This window comes from Danio rerio, chromosome 10 (genome assembly GCF_052040795.2).
Source record: "Danio rerio strain M-AB ecotype USA chromosome 10, GRCz13ab, whole genome shotgun sequence".
NCBI lineage: Eukaryota > Metazoa > Chordata > Actinopteri > Cypriniformes > Danionidae > Danio > Danio rerio.
In genome coordinates this window covers 39,154,829-39,174,424 of record NC_141030.1, presented here as the reverse complement: position 1 = coordinate 39,174,424, position 19,596 = coordinate 39,154,829, and the positions used below count along the sequence as shown (strand labels likewise).

At 37.1% G+C, this 19,596-nt stretch overlaps 1 protein-coding gene across 15 annotated transcripts in view; it reads right to left on the bottom strand.

Moving 5' to 3' along the window:
• Window positions 1-19,596, bottom strand: part of phldb2a (pleckstrin homology-like domain, family B, member 2a) — a 79,278-nt gene that overhangs the window by 34,709 nt on the left and 24,973 nt on the right. For 8 of the 15 annotated variants that reach the window (XR_015501335.1, XR_015501334.1, XM_087271052.1 and 5 more), the window contains exons 4-5: window positions 9,074-9,190; window positions 2,483-3,444 (exon numbers count right to left, since the gene is read on the bottom strand). Coding sequence is in view for 12 of the 15 variants with exons in the window: in XM_087271052.1 (XP_087127178.1) it covers window positions 2,483-3,444; window positions 9,074-9,190 (1,079 nt within the window). In the remaining 3 variants the exon portion in view is untranslated. Of the gene's footprint in view, window positions 1-2,482; window positions 3,445-9,073; window positions 9,191-17,801; window positions 17,900-19,596 lie in introns of those variants that run through there. The other 7 variants (XR_015501336.1, XM_087271055.1, XM_087271056.1 and 4 more) reach the window with 1 other exon arrangement.

Genomic DNA, 19,596 nt, shown 5'->3' with positions numbered 1-19,596 from the left:
ATGTCTTTGGACTGTGGGGGAAACCGGAGCACCCGGAGAAATCGCACGCGATCACTGGGAGAACATGCAAACTCCACACAATGCCAACTGACCCAACTGAGGCTCGAGCCAGCGACCTTCTTGCTATGAGGCGATCGTACTACCCACTGCACCCCCATGAAGCACACACTGCTAATTCAGTTAAATCCTAACTGTAGGGGGGGAAAAGCTGGTAAAATACATATTTGTGACCCAGAAGCACAAAATCAGACATACTGTAAGCGTAAAGTTTTGGAAAATGTGATTTATACATCTCCTAAAAGCTGAAATAAGCTTTAAATAAATAAATAAATAAACTTTCCATTCTTGAATAGTTTATCTTGATAAGACAATATTTGGCCGAGATACAAGTGTTAAAAATTAATATTTAACATTTTAAGAGTTCATACTTAGCTGATGATTGATAATAAAGCGTGTTTGGCATGCTGTACCGGAAAAGAGCCCTGAACTCAGAAGATCCTCAAGGTAGGTTTTGAAAGCTCCCCTGAATTTGTTTGTTAGCCCTAGTCCTTGATTATTAGGGGTTGCCACGGCGAAATGAACTGCCAACTTTAACAGAAAATACTTATGCGGTGAATGCCCAGTACTAAAAAGCTCCTACTCTATGCCAATTCCTGATATATTCAATTCAGAAACGTCAACTGGCCCAGCTGGGACTCAAACCAGCGACCTTCTTGCTGTAAGGCAACAGTGCTAACCACTGAGCCGCTGTACCGCCCTGTCCAAGATTAATCTAGAAAAGAGGGGGAGGAATAGGGGAGGATGGGGGGATTCTTCAAGACGAAGATGACTTGATATAACCAGATTAAAGAAAGAAATCTGGTTAAAGAAATCTGGCTTAAATAAACCTGGTTATTTATGTACGTTTGGATTCGTCTGATTTGTAAATCATATGATGGCTAATGCAGACCAGCCGTGGTCAAACTTAAGCATGTGATCCTCTCGAAATTAGTTTATAAAAAACGTCACTTCAAGATGTTTAAAAATAAGTTCTAAGCAATGCTTATTACAAAAAAATAGGTTTTGACATATTTATGGAAATAAATATATAGAACATGATTTTTAATGAATATTCTAATGATTTTAGGCATAAAATAAAAATCGATAATTTGAACTCATTCATCAATTGTCCTTCGGCTTATTTCCTGATTTGTCAGGAATCGCAACAGCAGAATGAACCGCCAACTATACCGGCATATGTTTTACACAGCAGATTTAGTTAATCTAATTCACTTATAGCACATGTCTTTGGACTGTGGAGAAAACTAGAGCACACGGAGGTAACCTACACCAGCATGGGAAGAACATGCAAACTCCACACAAAAATGCCTTTAACCAGTGACCTTCCTGCTGTGAGGCGACAGTGCTTACCACTAAGACACCATGCCGCCACTTAATTTCTACTCAAACAATGTAATTTTGCCTATTCCTACAAATATACAAGTCAAACTTTCGACTTCTTTTCCAGGGTCACAGATCAATCTACAAAAGTCCTATTCCAGAAAAGCTAAGACTTTTCCACAGTACTGTAAATTTTACTGTGACAGTACCATGCTTTTACTGAATGAGCACTGAGCTACACCAAACACATCAAAACAATAAATAATGAAAATTTCCTTTTCATTTTTTATTCCTTTAAAACCTGTTTTAACACATTTTATTCTGTTTTTATTAGTGCTGTCAAAATTAGTGTGTTAACGTATGTGATTAATTTGAAATATTTAACGTGTAAAAAAAATTTAACCAATTCACGCAGTTGCAGTTCTTTCCCTGTTGTGAATGAGTATAATTGTTTGTATTTAATAATTTATTATTATTATTATTATTTTCCATTTTCCATATCTGTAATGCCTGTATTTTGGCATTTTTTTGTAGTCCACTTACAATCCAACATGGAAATAATTTTTTCTTTATTGGCATTGATTGTTTTAAAATTCAAATGGCATTAACATGCTTGTGTTTTTATTACTGTATGGCCTTCAAGCCAGGATCTTGATGGTTTATTGTGGGTTTGTTGTTTACATGAGGAAATCTGTGTTACAAGTTAAACAAAAATTCTAATAAACAATGTTAGTTTCAATTTAAATAGTTTTTTTTTCTCGCGTTTGCATTCATTTTACATTCGAATAGTCAAAATTACAAGTTTCAGTCTTTTAAATGCGATTAATCGCGATTAATTTAAAAAAAAAGTGTGATTAATTAGTTAATTTTTTTTAAATCGATCGACAGCACTAGTTTTTATTAGCTTTTACTCTTTGTTGTTTTTATTTCTTATACGTGTGTCTTTTATTGTTGTTTATGTAAAGCACTTGAATTACCACTGTGTATGAAATGAGCTATATAAATAAACTTGCCTTGCATTGCCTATATCCAAAAGCAAAAACTTTGAAGCCTAAAAGTTAGTGTCACTAGTGTTCCTTTGAGTGAGTGCAGGTCTTCTTACCAGTCGCTCCACTTCCTGTTCTCGTAGTCGCTCATCTCTTTGTCTCTGATGGTAATCTCTGAGCTCCTCTTTTCCACTGAGAGAGCTGATGCTGCCCCTCCTCGGCCCCATGCCGGGCCCCAGGCCTCCTTTCCCAAACGACAGTCGCCTTTCTCCTACGCCCAGATCCAAGCATGGGGCAGATCCCACAGAGCAGAGGCTGGCCCTCCGTGAGCTGCTGTTCACATTGGCAATCACAGTCACATCTGGAGGCTTCTCCATGGATGGAAAGCTGCGCCGTGGTTTGGTGGTACGTCGGGGTGGCAAAGACAGCATTGGGGCGTCTCCTCGAAACAACCGGGGCAGAGAGCGACTATGTCCGCCCAGGCCATTCAGAGAGCCGGTGGAGTATTTCCTTTGGCGAAGTGATGGTTCAATGGGGGACTCGCCATCCCGTGCTAACAATCGGCGCCCCAAACGAGGGCTGGAGGGCATGCTGGCCGCCCCGCTTGGACCTCTGCGAGATGAAAGAAGAGCATCGTTCCCGTAGGAGGATGAAGAGCCATTCCACATAGTTAAGAGTGGGTTTGAAGTGTTGGGATGCCGCCCTTCTGAAGAGTGGCAAAGCAACAGGCTGTCCTGCGATTGGTGTCTGGCACGGGTTTGGTTTGGGACTGGACTTATAGGGCGCTCTGATTGGTGGGGAGATGGCGGCATGCTCAAACTACTGGAGGGTGAGTAAGGGGAAGGGACTCGTATTGAAAGTGGTGGACGGTCCTGTAGATAGGAAGAAGCCGACTGTGGGCTGGGAGGTGGAGATAATGTGAGGTACCCACGGTCAGCAGTAGCCTTTAAGCTGGCCTCCAAAGCAGATTTCCTCCGCTGCAGGCTCTCCATCAACTCCTGAAGCTCTGCCTTGGACCGTGTGCCGCGGAGGCTGGATCCAACCAATGAGCCGCCATTGGAATGGAACTTTGTTGTATCTGGAAAAAATATATATATTCAATTAAAAAAAATTCAAAGGGGGGCTTATAATTCTGACTTCAACTGTATATGTGTTTTTACCAAGACACATTACTATATAGGCAAGTTTGAACAAAAAAAAAATTGTTAAAGTTTTAATAAAGAAAAGAGCCTACTATGTGTATACACACACACACACACACACACACATACATATATATACATATATATATATATATATATATATACATATATATATATATATATATATATATATATATATATATATATATATATATATATATATATGTGTGTATATATATATATATATGTGTGTGTGTATACTGTGTATATTTATGTGTGTGTGTGTGTGTGTGTGTGTGTATACTGTATATATATATGTGTGTGTGTGTGTATATATCGTGTATATATATATGTATCGTGACCCAAGACCGGAATTACTAGCGCCACTTCAGACAGCGTTTTGTAGTTGAAACATTAAGTAGAAAGTAGAAACATTTCTCCTAAATCTGTGATCAGAACTAAATTTGTTGGATTCTCTGAGTGTGGGATTTCCCAATTCTGCAAGCATTCGTTTCACCAGGAAAAAATACTACAGCACGCGCTCCTTCTGCACCCCTCTGCGTTCGGTAGTGCTCACAACACACTCCAAAGCACCTGACCTCCTTGCTGCCGCTGGGTTGGCTCAAAACTTTCTTAGTCTTAAGGCCAGCAATAACAACATTAAAAAAAAAAAAAAAAAAAATATATGTATGTATGTATGTATGTATGTATATATATATATATATATATATATATATATATATATATATATATATATTTTTTTTTTTTTTTTTTTTATGTTGTTATTGCTGGCCTTAAGACTAAGAAAGTTTTGATTCTTCATGATATGACCAAAAATTCATCTAATATCTGGTGGAAAGAATGCATGATGGAACTTCCTTCCAAGCCAAATGATCCATCTGGAAGCATGCAAATTTAAAACAAGACCACAATTTTTTTGCATTTAACTGGAACCAATCAAGAGTTTTTTACATGACAAACCCTTAATGTGATCCTCTTGTTTCTTATTCGGACAGGTCAGCATAGACACAGTGGCGTAGCGGATGGGCCCGCAGGGCACGCACCGCGGGGGGGCCCCGCGTGATTAGGGGGCCCCGGTTTATCGCGATTTTCAATAATTAAAAATCCACCGGCAACCGCAATAATCAAACTCTTGGGAACAACTGTGGTCGGAACCAAAGTTCACAGGTCTGTGTTCTCTGAACACCTCTCAAGCGGTGGACTACTTCATTCTGATTGCTTGCCGCCAATGTTGCAAACTTAGCGACTTTGTCACTAGATTTAGCGACTTTTCAGACCCCCCTAGCGACAAATCTAGCGACTTTTTTGTGTGTTATTGGAGATTTTTGTAGACTGTCATTTGTCCATACTGTACCGTCCCTACTCTTCTCAACGAGCTGCGTGTGATGCCGCCGGCCCCTCCCCCGCCTCACAGCACTGACAGGCGGCCCAGTCAGTCCTCTACAGCAGCCTCTCCCACCTGGAGCCCGAGAGCAGATCACCCCTCTGCGTACCGACGACAAATGATTTAGCACAGGCAGTGTGAAGGTATTTCTTTCGTACAGTCAAACCGATCTACTTCTACTTTATTTTAACAATTTAATTGGACCGTTTATTCTTTTCTTGTTCACAATCACAGATATTTTAGTGACAGTTTCTGAACTTGTTCTGAGTTTATTACATATGAGAGATTACTGCACATTCACTACACATCTATACTGACATACTGTATTTAAACAGCTATAAATGTAGTGAATAAACATGCTTATATAAAGTGTAGTGCAATTATAAATACCCCTATTAACCATAGGCTGTTAAACAAACAGAAACGGTAAAACGTGATGACATCAGTGATATGCAAATTGACGTATGACGTATCCCCCCCTCTTCATCAGGGGGCCCAGTCAGCGATCCCTGCAGGGGGGCCTCCGCATTTTGCGCTACGCCACTGCATAGACACATGCACAAATAGGTTTGCAAAACGCCACAAAATAAACAGAGGAATCAAACGCTGGGCCTCTGGCTAATTTTTAGGTTCTGCAAAAGTTCAAGGGTCACATGTGCTCAGCTGACTACACAACTGAAAAAGCACCCTCATACAAATCACAGCCTACATAAATATGGATTCCTTGAGATTTAGGGGGAAAAGCGCCTTCTAAAAATGGAAGAACCAAAGCCAGGATGGGTTTGTACTTTCTGGCATTGGAGCAGAGGAAAGGAACCGGGTCAGAACTCCTCCAAAACCAGAAAGTGTGATTTGTGGGAGCAGTGGTGGTCTTCATCAGCGAACAGACACACACACACACACACACACATACATACATACATTGGGACCACCTGTATTCCAGCATGTTTATCTACGTTTTGGATTGTAAATCATTTTAGCTAAGTGGTTGACCTGGAGCCAAATGGAAGGGATTTTACGTTGTCATTTATTTACAAGGTAACATGGTCATTTGTACAGCTGCGGCTACATGGTGGTAAGATGAATGTTTGTATTAACTCAAGGTCTCTCAGCCAACACAAAGCCCACGGAGAAAGAAAGAGAAAGGGAAAAGAAGGAAAGAAAAGCAGAGATGGCACTTTCCATGAACACGTTACACTTTGGGTCTCATGACTTTTTAAAGCAGTAGAGGCACAAATCCCATGCTTTTGTTATGAGATCTGTTAGATAAAACATTATGTAAGAACATTAAGCTAGTGTGAAAGCTAATTTTAATTGCTCTGATTAAATGAAGGAAATTAGGTATTTATTGTTAGGCTGGGTTTTAACCAGTGTTGGGTAAGTTACATTAAAAAAGTAATTAATTACATATATAAAAAATTGCTTTTAAATTACTTTCCTAAATGATTTGTCAGAAAAGTAACTATGTTATTAGTAATTACTTGACTTAATACTACTGAAAATCCCTATAAATCTCATTACACATAGACCAGTGGTTCCTAAAGTGGGGGTTGGGACACCCTGGGGGGTCACAGGACAATGACAGGGGGTTGTTTGATGAATTCCAAAAATGTCAAATAAATTGTATTAAACTATTAGAATTACCATATTTTATTCATAGCTCACACAAGATAAAAATAGTTAATAGTTACATACAAAAGCAACAACATGCAAATAAAAAGCCATCAGCTTTTTATTTATTAGTTTACAATAAATTAACAACACAGGTTAAACTTTCTGACACCTTTATGGCAATCAAATACATTAAAAATAACTACAGGCCACACCTGAACACTGAGGATGGTCTCTGAGTGGCATTCTTTAAAATCAAACCAAGAATAGACTTGTGCTGAAAACATTGTGCCCACCCGTCTCTTTAGTTGAGCTTAATATTAAATAAACAAATTAATAAATCATTATGTAAATTATAACCTATGGTTTTTTTAAACTTTTTGTGTTGTCAATATGCTCGTGTTCATATAGGCCTATTGTTGTGTTTGCAATATTTGTATATTTATAACCACTTCTGGGGATTATGAAGGCGGGAGTCACTGGCATTGTTATTTTGGGGGTGGTGGGTTGAAAAGTTTGGGAACCCCTGATATAGACAACAAAAACACAACTATTTAAATTCTGTAAATTTAGGTCAAACAAAAACCTATTGTTAAATTTAATAAAACCACTTAAAGTTTCAAATTAATGACAGAATGACTATGTTTACATGGACATCAGTAATTAGATTATTTGCCTTAATCTGATTAAGACAATAAAATGATATGATTTGTTTATATGAGTTGCTTTTTTAATGTTCTTTTCATAATCCCATTTTACATGTTTTAGCACATAATTTGATTAATTATTCACACTATTCACATTTTTGCACCTGGGTCTCATGGCATTTCGGGTGTTTCATTTTTACTTTGTCGACTTTAACTGCAGTTCGGCAGTTTCACTTTCGTTCAGGAACATTTCATTCATGCCTCTTTAACAAACAAGATATTGGATGCGAGTACAGGTAAGGACTGCTGGACAAGTTTTAATGGAATTTGATACCACACGCCGAAAGGAAGAAAAAAACTCAGCATTTTGTGATGTATGTGTCTGTGGTCCTTCACTGACTCAGTAGGTGCAGAGAATAGTGTCATCTCTGTTTAGTTGGATTATGACCATAACTGGATTAAATGAATCAAAAATCAATGTTTACATGGTAGACTCCTAATCAAAGTATTAATCCTATTAAAACTGGATTACTAGTGTCCATGTAAACTCTCATTATGTCATACACTCCATATATTGACAAATTTGCTTATTTTATTGTTTCTTATACATATGCTAAAATTTCTGAACGTACACCCTAAACACCACCAGGGGTGCCCAAACGTTTTCTTATGAAAGGCCAAAAACCAAACTGGATTGAGAGCTCTGGGCTGAAGGTAAATAAGCCAATTAAAGTTGCCATGGGAAATTAATAAAATGTAAAAATAACTAATGAACATTGATTTATATGAACTAATGCAGTAAACAAAAAAATCATATTTATAAGAGAATGGAATACAATGCCAAATACACGAGTCAAGCTGCACCTGTTTTGCCTTGATTTGATGCATCGCTGATGGCTTCTGCATTGCTCTCTGTGACAGTATTAACATTTTTAATAATCAGATTCAATCACAACGTTTAAATTAAACATTTAATTTTAAGTTAGCGTTTTGTTTTAGTTCAGCAATATAACAAACAATCAAAAAGGTTATAGAAATAGAAATGACAATCTCAGGTAAAATAATTAACCCCAACTCTCCCCATCATTCTCCTGTCAGATTGGATGGTGGGGCAAATCAAAGGTTACCATGGGCCAACTTTAGCCCTAGTTTGGGCATTTTTGCCTTAAACTAATTTCTCACTTCATTATAAGCATGCTCAATCATCTTGATAAATGTTACATTCTTAAGCTGAAAAAATGAATTATTCTGCCAAATATTTTTGTATAACAAAAAATACAATTACTCTGCTTCTCTGAATTGATTTATATATAACTGTTTAATGTATGTACAATATTTAAGGCAAGTTCATTATAAGTAACTAATAATTAAGTAACCTATAAACGAAAAGTAATCCCTTACTTTATAACTAATAACACCAAACACTGTTTTAAAACATTTTTCTTAACTGTTCTTAGACACCTAATAAAAACTGAGCAGAAATGAAAGGATCTCATGTGATATTCAGTTTGACCTTTGAAGTTAAAACTCAACGTTCACATTAAAGTCCAGCACCTCCTTTCACTGACTTTTGTTTAACAGATCCCTAACTTCTAAGAGCTCATGGTCCAGATTTGTACTCTATTTATGGAAAATGAAAGGTAATGTTTAAGAGTGACTGGAGAGAGAGGAAAACAACACTGATTGAGATTGATGAGCATATTTACATGTTTAACAAGCAAGCAAACAAACACAAAATAGCGCAGAAGAGCAGAACAGATGGCAGAGAATTGCACTCTTCCTGTGTATAAAACAGTCTGCGGCATGATAATGAAGGAGGCCAATTAGGCTGCGAGCAAAATGACTCTGTTTATGAAAAGATCCAAAGCCAAGAGCTGAAAGGTGGAGAAAGATGTCGCTCACCCGTATTGAGGGACAGCGCAGGACCTGCAGTCTTTTCTGGCAGCATGTTCCTCATGCGATTCAACTCTTCTGGGTGGTTGAAGTGAAAAAAAGATTCACCCAGACAAACAGTGCACCCTGAGGAGAACCACATCACATACACATAGTCATTTTAACATTAAAAGAAGTGAGTCCAAGGCACTGGTAAGGAAATGAAGCAGCAATAAATCATTACCTCAGACGTACAAGCCCTCAAGTATGATACACATTCTCTGGTAGTATTAAAGTTTTGCCAAATGAAGTTACATAAGAGGTATTCAAAAGACCAAACTATTTTCCCTCTTTGTGTCTTGAAATTAATTCAGCTCAACAAAACAGAAACAGAAAGACAGCCTCTTGATTAAGTCAAAAAACAGATCCAGAAGGAGCTCGGATTTCAACTGCTGCTTGAAGTTTCTTCTCAACCAAAGTCTGCAGAGTCTACTTTCAGCAGATTTTAATCCACAGGACTGATTTTCCCCTTAAGTCTGGGGCACATCCTCTCTCTTCCCCCCTCTCCTCACTTTTTACTGCTGATTTTATCTCCAGAAGTCAGCTTAATCTGACAAAACCTCCTTCTGGAAATGTCCTCAAATGGAAAACGTATTCATATAAATAATGCACAAAAGGTTTTAAAAGGGATTTTAGGTGTATTTGTCACATACAAACTCTTTGACCCAACAGGTTAGATCAGTGGTGAACTTTTAAAACCCAAGGGCCACATCAAGTTTTGCAAACCAAGTGAAGGGCCACATCTCAAATCTTTCAAAATATAACTTTTATTTATAGTGGCAGTATGCATAGAACATGTACTATCGGACAGAAACATGTCACATTAACACATTTTTTAAATAGTAATTATCGAGTTATTTACAAGTGAAATTGATTTGCACTGCTACTTATATTTACTCATCAATCATCATAAAACAATCAAATAATTTTAAATATTATAATAATAACAATAATAATAACAATAATAATTATAAGTAATAATGTAATAATTTTTTACAGTGGAGAATAGAAAAGATATTGTCTGACAGAAAAAAATCTCATGTTAACACATTCAAATAATTTAAATGTTTGCGTGAAAAATGCCAACTTACGTTGTAGTCTTAAAAACAGCAATACTTTTTAAACATACCGCTTTCAGTCCGATATTGGTGAAGAAGTAATTTGTTGTCCATTTTTCCTTAAACACACGACATTCAGAGTCAATTTTAGGTCCCATGTGGGACCTGTTTGTTTTTGTCTTTGTGATTTGCAGAGCCTGCACGAATGCAGATTGGTGGGAGGGTCATCTCACCTGAGACCCATTGTGTGGTGCCTATAATGAGTCTGGCATTTTGTCTGAGGCCCCGTTTACACTAGTGCGTTTTAGTTTGAAAACGCATAAGTTTTGCTACGGTTACGCCATCCGTCCACACTACGCCGGAGTTCTCGAGCGCCGAAAACGGAGCTTTTTGAAAACGCTGGAAAGGCCGTTTTCATTCTGAAACGCAGCTGCTCCGTCTCAGTGTGGATGGGGAAAGACGGAGACATTTGAAAACGGAGGCGGGGCTGCTGGCGTTCGCCTCTCTGATTGGGGCTTTTCCTCAATATTAAGTAGCCCACACACAGTTCAGTCTTGCATCCTCTTGTAAGTTAAGACTTCGCAAGTTTGATCAAGGCTGCAGTCTCCCCCTTCTTAGTTTGATATGTAAAACATACAGAGGACACGGGTAAATCTTCAAAGGGAACAGTGTACTTTATAACTTCATTCACATCACCTTGGCTACGTTGTTTCACTTTCTCAACAATAAAATGTAAACATGATTTAAGGAACTGACTATTTTCTTTTTAATATTAGCAACTTAACAGACAGCAGAAATGTTGAGGCGTCGTGCTGCATATATGAGCGTCATCTTCACTATGTGGATATTTATAACAAAACGGAGCCGATAACAACTGCCTCCTTCCATTTTCAGTGAAAATACGAAACGCACCCTCTCTAATTTGCTGAATAACAGTTTTAATAATCGATAATTATAAAAGTATAACATACAATAAGTTTATAAATTGTAGGAAATAAAGGCAAGCGATCAGTCAATGTACCTGGATTAATCATTAACTTATCTTTGCGCTTAACCAAAACATGTTACCCGTGAACAAGTAACTTAATAGATTCCAATGACCAAAGCCAGCTTGGCCTATGTCGTTGGATAAAGAACATGAATGAAATAATCACGTTTAGCAAATATAGTGAGATTAGATCCAGCGGGAGATGCGTGATGAGCAGTCCGACAAGCAGAGCTCTCATCTGGGTAGAAATGCTGGAGCGCTTGCCCGAGAGTGTGTGTGTGGTCACGTGATGTGCGTTTTCAGCGTTTTGGTGTGGACGGAGATCTGTTCAGAAACGCTGGGTAAAACGCGAGTGTGGACGCGGATCGTTTTCATTCTACAATGCCGTTTTAAAACTAAAACGCACTAGTGTAAACGGGGCCTAAGAGGGAGCTTGATTAGCCAGACGTCGTGGATGCCCTTCCAGCTGCAACCCATCTCTGGGAAATTGTATTGCATCAATAATTTACTAAATCTGAAACCAAACCGTTACTCAGAAGCAGCAGTGTAAAAACTTCCTCACGAACCGGATGAAAGTGTTTAGCGAGCTGCATATACTGCCCACGGGCAGTAGTTTGCCCACCTCTGGGTTAGATGCTATGCTGGATCTTTTGAAAACCTGTTGCAATTTCTAGGTTTAAGGTTTTTTTTTTTTTACACTGCAATCATGCTCAGATTCACACAAAAACAATTAAGCATCTTGAACTCAACTAAAGATGAACTCTGCACAGTGTTGCCAGATACAGCTGACTTTTTCCAGCCCAAAAGCTATCCACAACCCACCAAAAAGCGCAAAAAAAAAAACCCCACCCAAAATATTAGATTAATATTTTATTTAATTTTAATTTATTTAAATCAAAACTAACCTAGTTACTTTAACTGTCATAATTTTTAACCATACAGCAAACAACACCAGCAATATAACCGGATCGCATCGAAACACTGCCCCCTCTCACCCAGGCACTGCACTTAACTTTGTGTAGATTACACTACCTAGAGCAGTCTTTCTCAACTACGTTCCTAGAGAACCACCATCTCTGCACATTTTCCATGTCTCCTTAACCAAACCTTATTCGGATTATCAGCTCATTAGGAGAAAATTAAATACCTGTAATGGGTGAGACAGACAAAGGAGACATCCAAAACATGCAGTGCAAGTGGTCCTCCAGGAATGTGGTTGAGAAACACTGTATTAGAGTATGTTTTACTTTAATAAATTAGTTTCATTTGGCTTTTTAAAAGTATTTTGAACATAACTAGGTTATTCTTGTCAATCAGACAAAGCTTCTGTGTTTGTTCTTGTTGTCAATTTCAGAACAAAATTATCGATAAGTGTCATGATAAACGGCTGTAAGTTTAACTGCAGGTGCTGCGTGATGCACAGGCATGCGAGGGGGAGTCAGATTTGTCCAGGGAGTCAGATTTTAATAGAACTTTCCTTCACCTTCTCTTGTGGGTGAGCCCTCACGGTTTACGCTATGCACAGAGTTATGTTTTGTTAAATAAGTTCCATGTAAAATTTACCATTCAAAACCTCCCAAATTTTGTCAACCCGCCAATGCCATTTTTTACCCGCACAATCCAATTCAAAACCACACAATCTGGCAACACTGACTCTGGAGCAGTTTGGTTGAGATGAGAAAGCAATTTAACCAAACTGGCCAACCAAATAAATGGTATAAGAATGCATGATGGGAAATGTTTTACATGAAAAAAGCAGCTGTGTCTGACTCTATGCTGCACATTAGTAATTACACTTTTAAAAAAACAAAAGTGTTATTAATCATAAAATGCTTGTGCAATGAGCTCTCAAAAATATTTGAATGTGTGCAAACACAGACACTCAACACATGAATTGACTGCTCTTTTTTCTCTTCAAATTTTATAAGTGACATTGACTACGTTTACATGGACATCAGTAATCGAACTGTTTGCCTTAATCTGAATAAGACAATAATAAGATTAAGGCGTTTACATGAGATCTCTTATGCTTGTTTTAGAAAACACTATTGGTTGGGTTTAGGTAAGGGTTTAGGTCAGGGATTCGCTGGTTCAGGGTGATCTGTACAACAAAGTCTATAAGTAGGGAAAGTATTAGAAACGTACAACAAATCATAGAATTTTAGCTTTACAACATTGTAGACAGCGCCCTCTAGTGGATTTGTCATCTAAAACATGCAACAAAAAAAACATTCGTTCATTTTCTTTTCAGCTTATCCCATTATTTAACATGGGTCTCCACAGCAGAATGAACTTCCAAGTACTTCGGCATATGTTTTCCACAGAGGATGCCCTTCCAGCCACAACCAAGTACTGGGAAACACTCAAACTATGGCCAATTTTAGCTTACCCTATTCAACTATACCGCATGTCTTTGGACTGTGGGGGAAACCAGATCACCCAGAGGAAACCCACATGAACACGGGAAGAACATACAAACTCCACACAGAAATGTCGACTGGTCCAGCTGAGACTCAAACCAGAGATCTTCTTGCTGGGAGGTGACAGGGCTAACCACTGAGCCACCATGCCACCCAACAAAACATTCTTAACATTTTATTAACATTTGAACCAGGGTACATGTTTTCAAAGAGCCTGCTTTGGGAGTAATCTTGTCAATCCATCCTGATGTATGACAATAAGGAATGTAAGAACTTTAAACAACTATGAAACCTTTCAATTCAACAAAAGTCTGGAAAAGTGGACAGTTTCTTTAGTTTTTACAAATGTTCACCCTAATAGAAACATTACTAATGTAAGAGCTGAATATTTTCAAATTTTTCCACCCCTGGTTGTAAAATTGCTCAAATGTAAAATAACACGCACATTTTAGGAACTGTGGAATAAAACAATTCATTTTTAAGAGTGTATAATGAGATTAAGTAGCTAAAACAAAAGAATTTGTACATGAAACTCAAAACATCAGCAGATTTGGGGAGTGTTTTGGAAAATAACTGGGGCCCTCTCCATAACAAAACTCCCTCAAACAAATGCTCTCTGCCTCTCCAATACACCACATGTGTAATAATCCATTTGAGAAAGGCATGCTGTAAGCACACAGGCTTTTCCTGAAGCACACTCAAACTCTCATCAAACTCTCCTGCTCAGCCCACTCCTGCAGTCTGCGGCGGCGGCCCGTGAGGAGTCTGTACAGGAAGAGGGGGATCCATTTACGCTGTCAGCGACACAATCCTTCACCGTGAGTTCACCGTCGCCAGCCACCTGAGAAAGCTCTGGCTTTCCTCTAAACCAACAAAGGCTGAGACAACAGTCTTAACGTGATAGTTCAGCTGAAAATTTTAATTCTGTCATTGTTTACTCAGCCATGACTTATTCCAAACAGTTTGAGGGATTTTTGTTCTGCTACACTGTAAAAAAAGTCATAGGTTTCACAAAAATCCGACATGTTTTCCCAACACAAAAGGGTTTAGTTAACCTGATTGTTTTTACAAATTTAAGTCGACAGATCATAAAACAATTAAATTTACTTTTACAACAAGTACAAAAACAATTAAACACTTTTACAAAAGCAGTTTGAATAAGTAGCATAAATATTTTTAGTGTGAACACAACAATGTTGAAAATCGTTAACCATTGACTTCCATGTATTTGTGTCAGGATTCTGCCAATTCGCTTTTGTTCTTGTTTTGAGTCCAGACACTAGTCCTGTCTTATCTAGTATGTTGTGCTCGGCTCGAGTATTCTCGGGTCGAGCACTCATTTTCTGTCATTGTATTCATCTTTGTACGGCACTCGGGCAGTGTTCCCGCGTCAGGCTCATCATCAATTACCATATCCAGCTCAGTAATCCAAGTTCCAAGAACGGACCGCTGTTTTACACGAGCACACGGCTTGTGTTGTGTCTTTGTGTTATGTGCTGTCTCATCTCTTGTTCAGTCCCACCCTCCTTGTTAACCTATTATTAGTTTATTATGTTCACCTATTAGTTTGTTAATTCTTTCTGTTTATAGTCTCCTCTTGTCTGCTGTTCTGTGCCAGTTCGTCATATGTCGTATCCCGTCGAGTCGTGTCCTGTTTGTCCAGCCCTGATCCTTGCCAGTCCTGCCCAGTCAAGTTTGTTTGTTTTTATGTTAATGTTTTGCCCCTAAATGTAGTTTGTTTTGCTGTTTATTTTATTTTAAAAACCCATCATTTCCTCTGTACTTGAGTCCTTGCTCCTTTCCCCACCCTACCAATCATGACAATGTGTTTTTTATGGATATCAATAGTTATCGGTTTCCATTATTCTTCAAAATGACTTTCTTCATGGTTAACAGAAAAAAGAAACTCTTAAAGGTTTGAAACAACACTTCTTGCTCAATCAACACTGCTTGTTCCAACTTCATATTTATAATGAGCTAAATTAACACAATTCTTGAAGCTTTTTTATAACTTAATTGCTTTATGTTCTATATACTTAAATTTGAAGAAAAAAATGAAGTTAACTTAAAAGATTTGTGTTGGGACAACACGAAGGAATAGTGTTGAACCTAGTATTTTTTACAGTAAAATGTAAATGATAACAATTTTAATTTTTAGGTGAACTGTCCCTCACTGTAAGTCAGTCACGACAACAAATGTTTCATGTTATTTTAGCTAATTGTAATAAGGTTAAACTCAAATCTTTTTAGTTATGCAAAGGTTAACTTCATATTTATAGTCAGTTTGACTGATGTAACATATTGAGATGACTAGAAAGTTCATTTGATTCACCACATAAAAAGCTTTTTACAGTGCTTTAAAGAGACAGGGGCAGAGCACTGGGAATTTTCTCCATTGCATTTGTTAACAGTTGTTTGAATTTATGTTAAATCAATGCAGGAACAAGGTGATGATGTACGTCAGCTGAAATGTTATGATATGTGATAACAGACTCTCTCAAACGTGCCAAATTCTCAGTTCAGTTGTGATCTCTCTCTCACACTCACTCCATCACTGCCTGACACCAAAGAAACTCTCCAGCATACGGAAAGACTCGCTTCCCTCCCGGCCAGACGCACATCATCTGATCAGCGTGGTCTTGGACTGGAGGAGTGTGCAATTACATACTATATGTCTCCATAATGGTATCATGTGCGCGTAATCACTGCTCACTTATGTTTAACAGCTTGCTTTAGTTTACGGTCCTGGGAAAAAGTCTGCTAGTGAGTTTTTGTTAAACTCTGGGATTTCCAGAGCCAGGGCCTGTACAAACCACATTCATTCTCTGTTTAATGATTTGCAGCACTTGTCATCCTTACAGCACAAAGACCCTGCCGAAGTGATAAAGCTTGTTTAAACTGAACAAAAAATGCCATGCACAAAGATTTCTTTTTTTCTGAGTTTGACCATTGGCATGTTTTCCATCTCTATAAGTCTGTAAACTTTCCAAGTCCAATTCTAGAGCCAAAGCACTCCTTCTTTCCTCCAACTGACCCTAACATTATTATGGTTACCACTGTTTCCATCAAATCCTGTGATATAATAAAATATCTACAACTATAAACACTGAGGGGAACCATTTTCTCAAATGTTTCATAACATTGGTCTGTATGGGTTTTTCAAACTCTATAATTGATTACATGCTTCAATAAAACCATAATAAAGTAATATAGGATCTTGTTTTTTTTTAATAGCTATGCTAAATTACCAGATTTTACCATATTAACTATGGTATTTTGACAAAAACTATACTTAACAAACACTTTTGTACATGTTTAATTCAATGATAAAAGGTATTAAAGGGACAGTTCACTTAAAACGGAAAGTCCTCAAAAGAACACAGTAAAACTCAAAAGAAGATATTTTGAAGAATGCTGGTTGAAGTCCATAGTATTTAGTATTTGTTTTCTCTAAGGAAGTTGATGGTTTACAGGTTTTCAGTTTCCTTTAAAACACAGTCTTTAGTGTTAAAGAGAATACAGAAACTCATAAATGTATGGACCCACTTCAGGACAAATAAATAGTGAGTATGTTTTTATTTTGGGTGAACTATGTCTTTAAGTAATAAAAAAGACTAAAAAATACTAATAAACAAAACCAGGTAGCATATTTCAAAATAAAAAATAAAAAAGTAAATTAGTTAAACAGTTACTATACCTGTAATATAACTTAAAATTATTTGAATGTAAATTTAAAACAACAAAACAACAATAAACAACCCTTTAAAATTAAGCATACAAACCTAAATTGAGGAAAAACATTAGAATTTAAGTTTTAGCCATTTTAAACAAACAAAAATGAAACAATTGAAGCTAAGAAGTTAAAGTAGTAGTATGATAACAGTGGGTCTGTTACCTCAGTGACCGCTAATCGCTTTAATAAACCGGGATTAAGCGGGTTAAATATCAACAATCTGCTCGCGTGCCCGCAGAACAAACAACCCCACGCGCGTCTCTGTTTGAACAGCACTGTCTCGCGTCACGTCGTGTTTGACAGTCTAAAGTTCCCCAAATTACATTACTACACAACAAAACCAACACAAAACGATCAAGAATATATCCGAATATATCCCTTTCCTACACATAAAACAGCATATTATCTTCCCAAGTATTTAACTCTGAATGGAACTATCCAAACAGTTAAACGTAAACCCGAATTGACTTTTCTCGGCGGCTGAAGGAATAAAACTAACCTTTATTTAAAGTCCCATTGAAGAAGAAGTCTCAGGAGGAGAATGATGCTCTCTCCCTCTCTCTCCGTCCGGTCAGTTTAGCATGACAAAGAGGACAGACCCGATACTCAGTGCGGCAGGACCGTGGCGTGCACGCGGACACGCCTCCTTTGAGCTGTAACGCGCAACTTGGATCAAGAACGCGCTTTAGTGCAACTTATATTTTTTATTAGAATTATTAACAAGGGTACAAAGATATACAACAAAGGTATAAATCGTAAAAAACAACAAAAACAGAAAGCAAAAACAAAAAAGAATAAAAAAATGACAGGTTATATTTTTTAAAGATACCTCAAAAAATTGTCACAGGCAAAAAAATCACACAGAATATAATCAACTGCATATTATAGAAAATAGACCATGTTATAAAACCCATATAGTGTTGCTTTAATGCAACTCCAACTTTTGGCTGATCACACAGTGACTCACAACCGATACAAATCGAGGCACGTCATGGGATACTTCACTTGGATTGAACTTTTTCTGACTCACAGAAATTGCTCGACCTACATCCTGAAGGTCTGATAAGGCTGATCTTAAAACACATCCTCTGTTTTAACTTAATTTGTTGTTTCCTTACTGTAATGTGTGACATATCTCGAAGGTCTGGTAACAATTACCATACCAATCCCTTCACTGCGAGCTATAGGCTGCATATTTGCGAGCCAACAAAAACAGAAATCACTTGATTTTTAAACCATCTTTTTTTCCATCTGAACGTGCCCTGTAATTACACCACTACAGATGGCTAAAAACACACGCATGCATAATTTAAACTGTTATTAGAAGTACGTTAACAAAGTTTTTTCATCTTGTTTCAGTGATTAATTCATCACATTAACTGCCATTTCTTTCTAATTACACATGAAATATAATATCTACATATGAAGGTGACACGGTGGCTCAGTGGTTAGCACTGTCGCCTCACAGCAAGAAGGTCGCAGGTTCGAGTTCCAGCCTGGTTGACATTTCTGAGTTTGCATGTTCTCCCATGCTCGTGTAAGTTTCCTCCGGGTGCTCCACTTTCCTCCACAGTCCAAATACATGCGCTATAGGGAAATTGAATAAACTAAACAGACTGTAGTGTATGTGCGTGTATGGTGGTTTCCCAGTACTGGGTTGCAGCTGGAAGGGCATCTGCTGTGTAAAACATGTGCTGGATAAGTTGGCGATTCATTCTGCTGTGGCGACCCCTGATGAATAAACGGACTGAGGCGAAGGAAAATGAATGAATATATGAATTTAGTAGACCTATATATTTATGATAGACCTAAATATATATATATATATATATGATAGACCTATATATATATATATATATATATATATATATATATATATATATATATATATATATATATATATATATATATATATATATATATATATAATGACAAAAGAATTGCACCACTCATACATTTAAAATAAAAATAAATGAATTTATATATATATATATATATATATATATATATATATATATATATATATATATATATATATATATATATAAATTTCTTTTATTTTTATTTTAAATGTATGAGTGGTGCAATTCTTTTGTCATTTTGTTTTTTCATATATATCTATTGATTATGATTGATTATATAATGCTTTTTCATTATTTCTTATGATTTTAGTCATATAAGTTATCTTCACATATTTTATGTATATCTATAAATATATATTTCTGTTATATAATTTTTATATATTTAATTGTTAATGAGGTATTAATCAATTTAACTAATTAGTTTATATTATT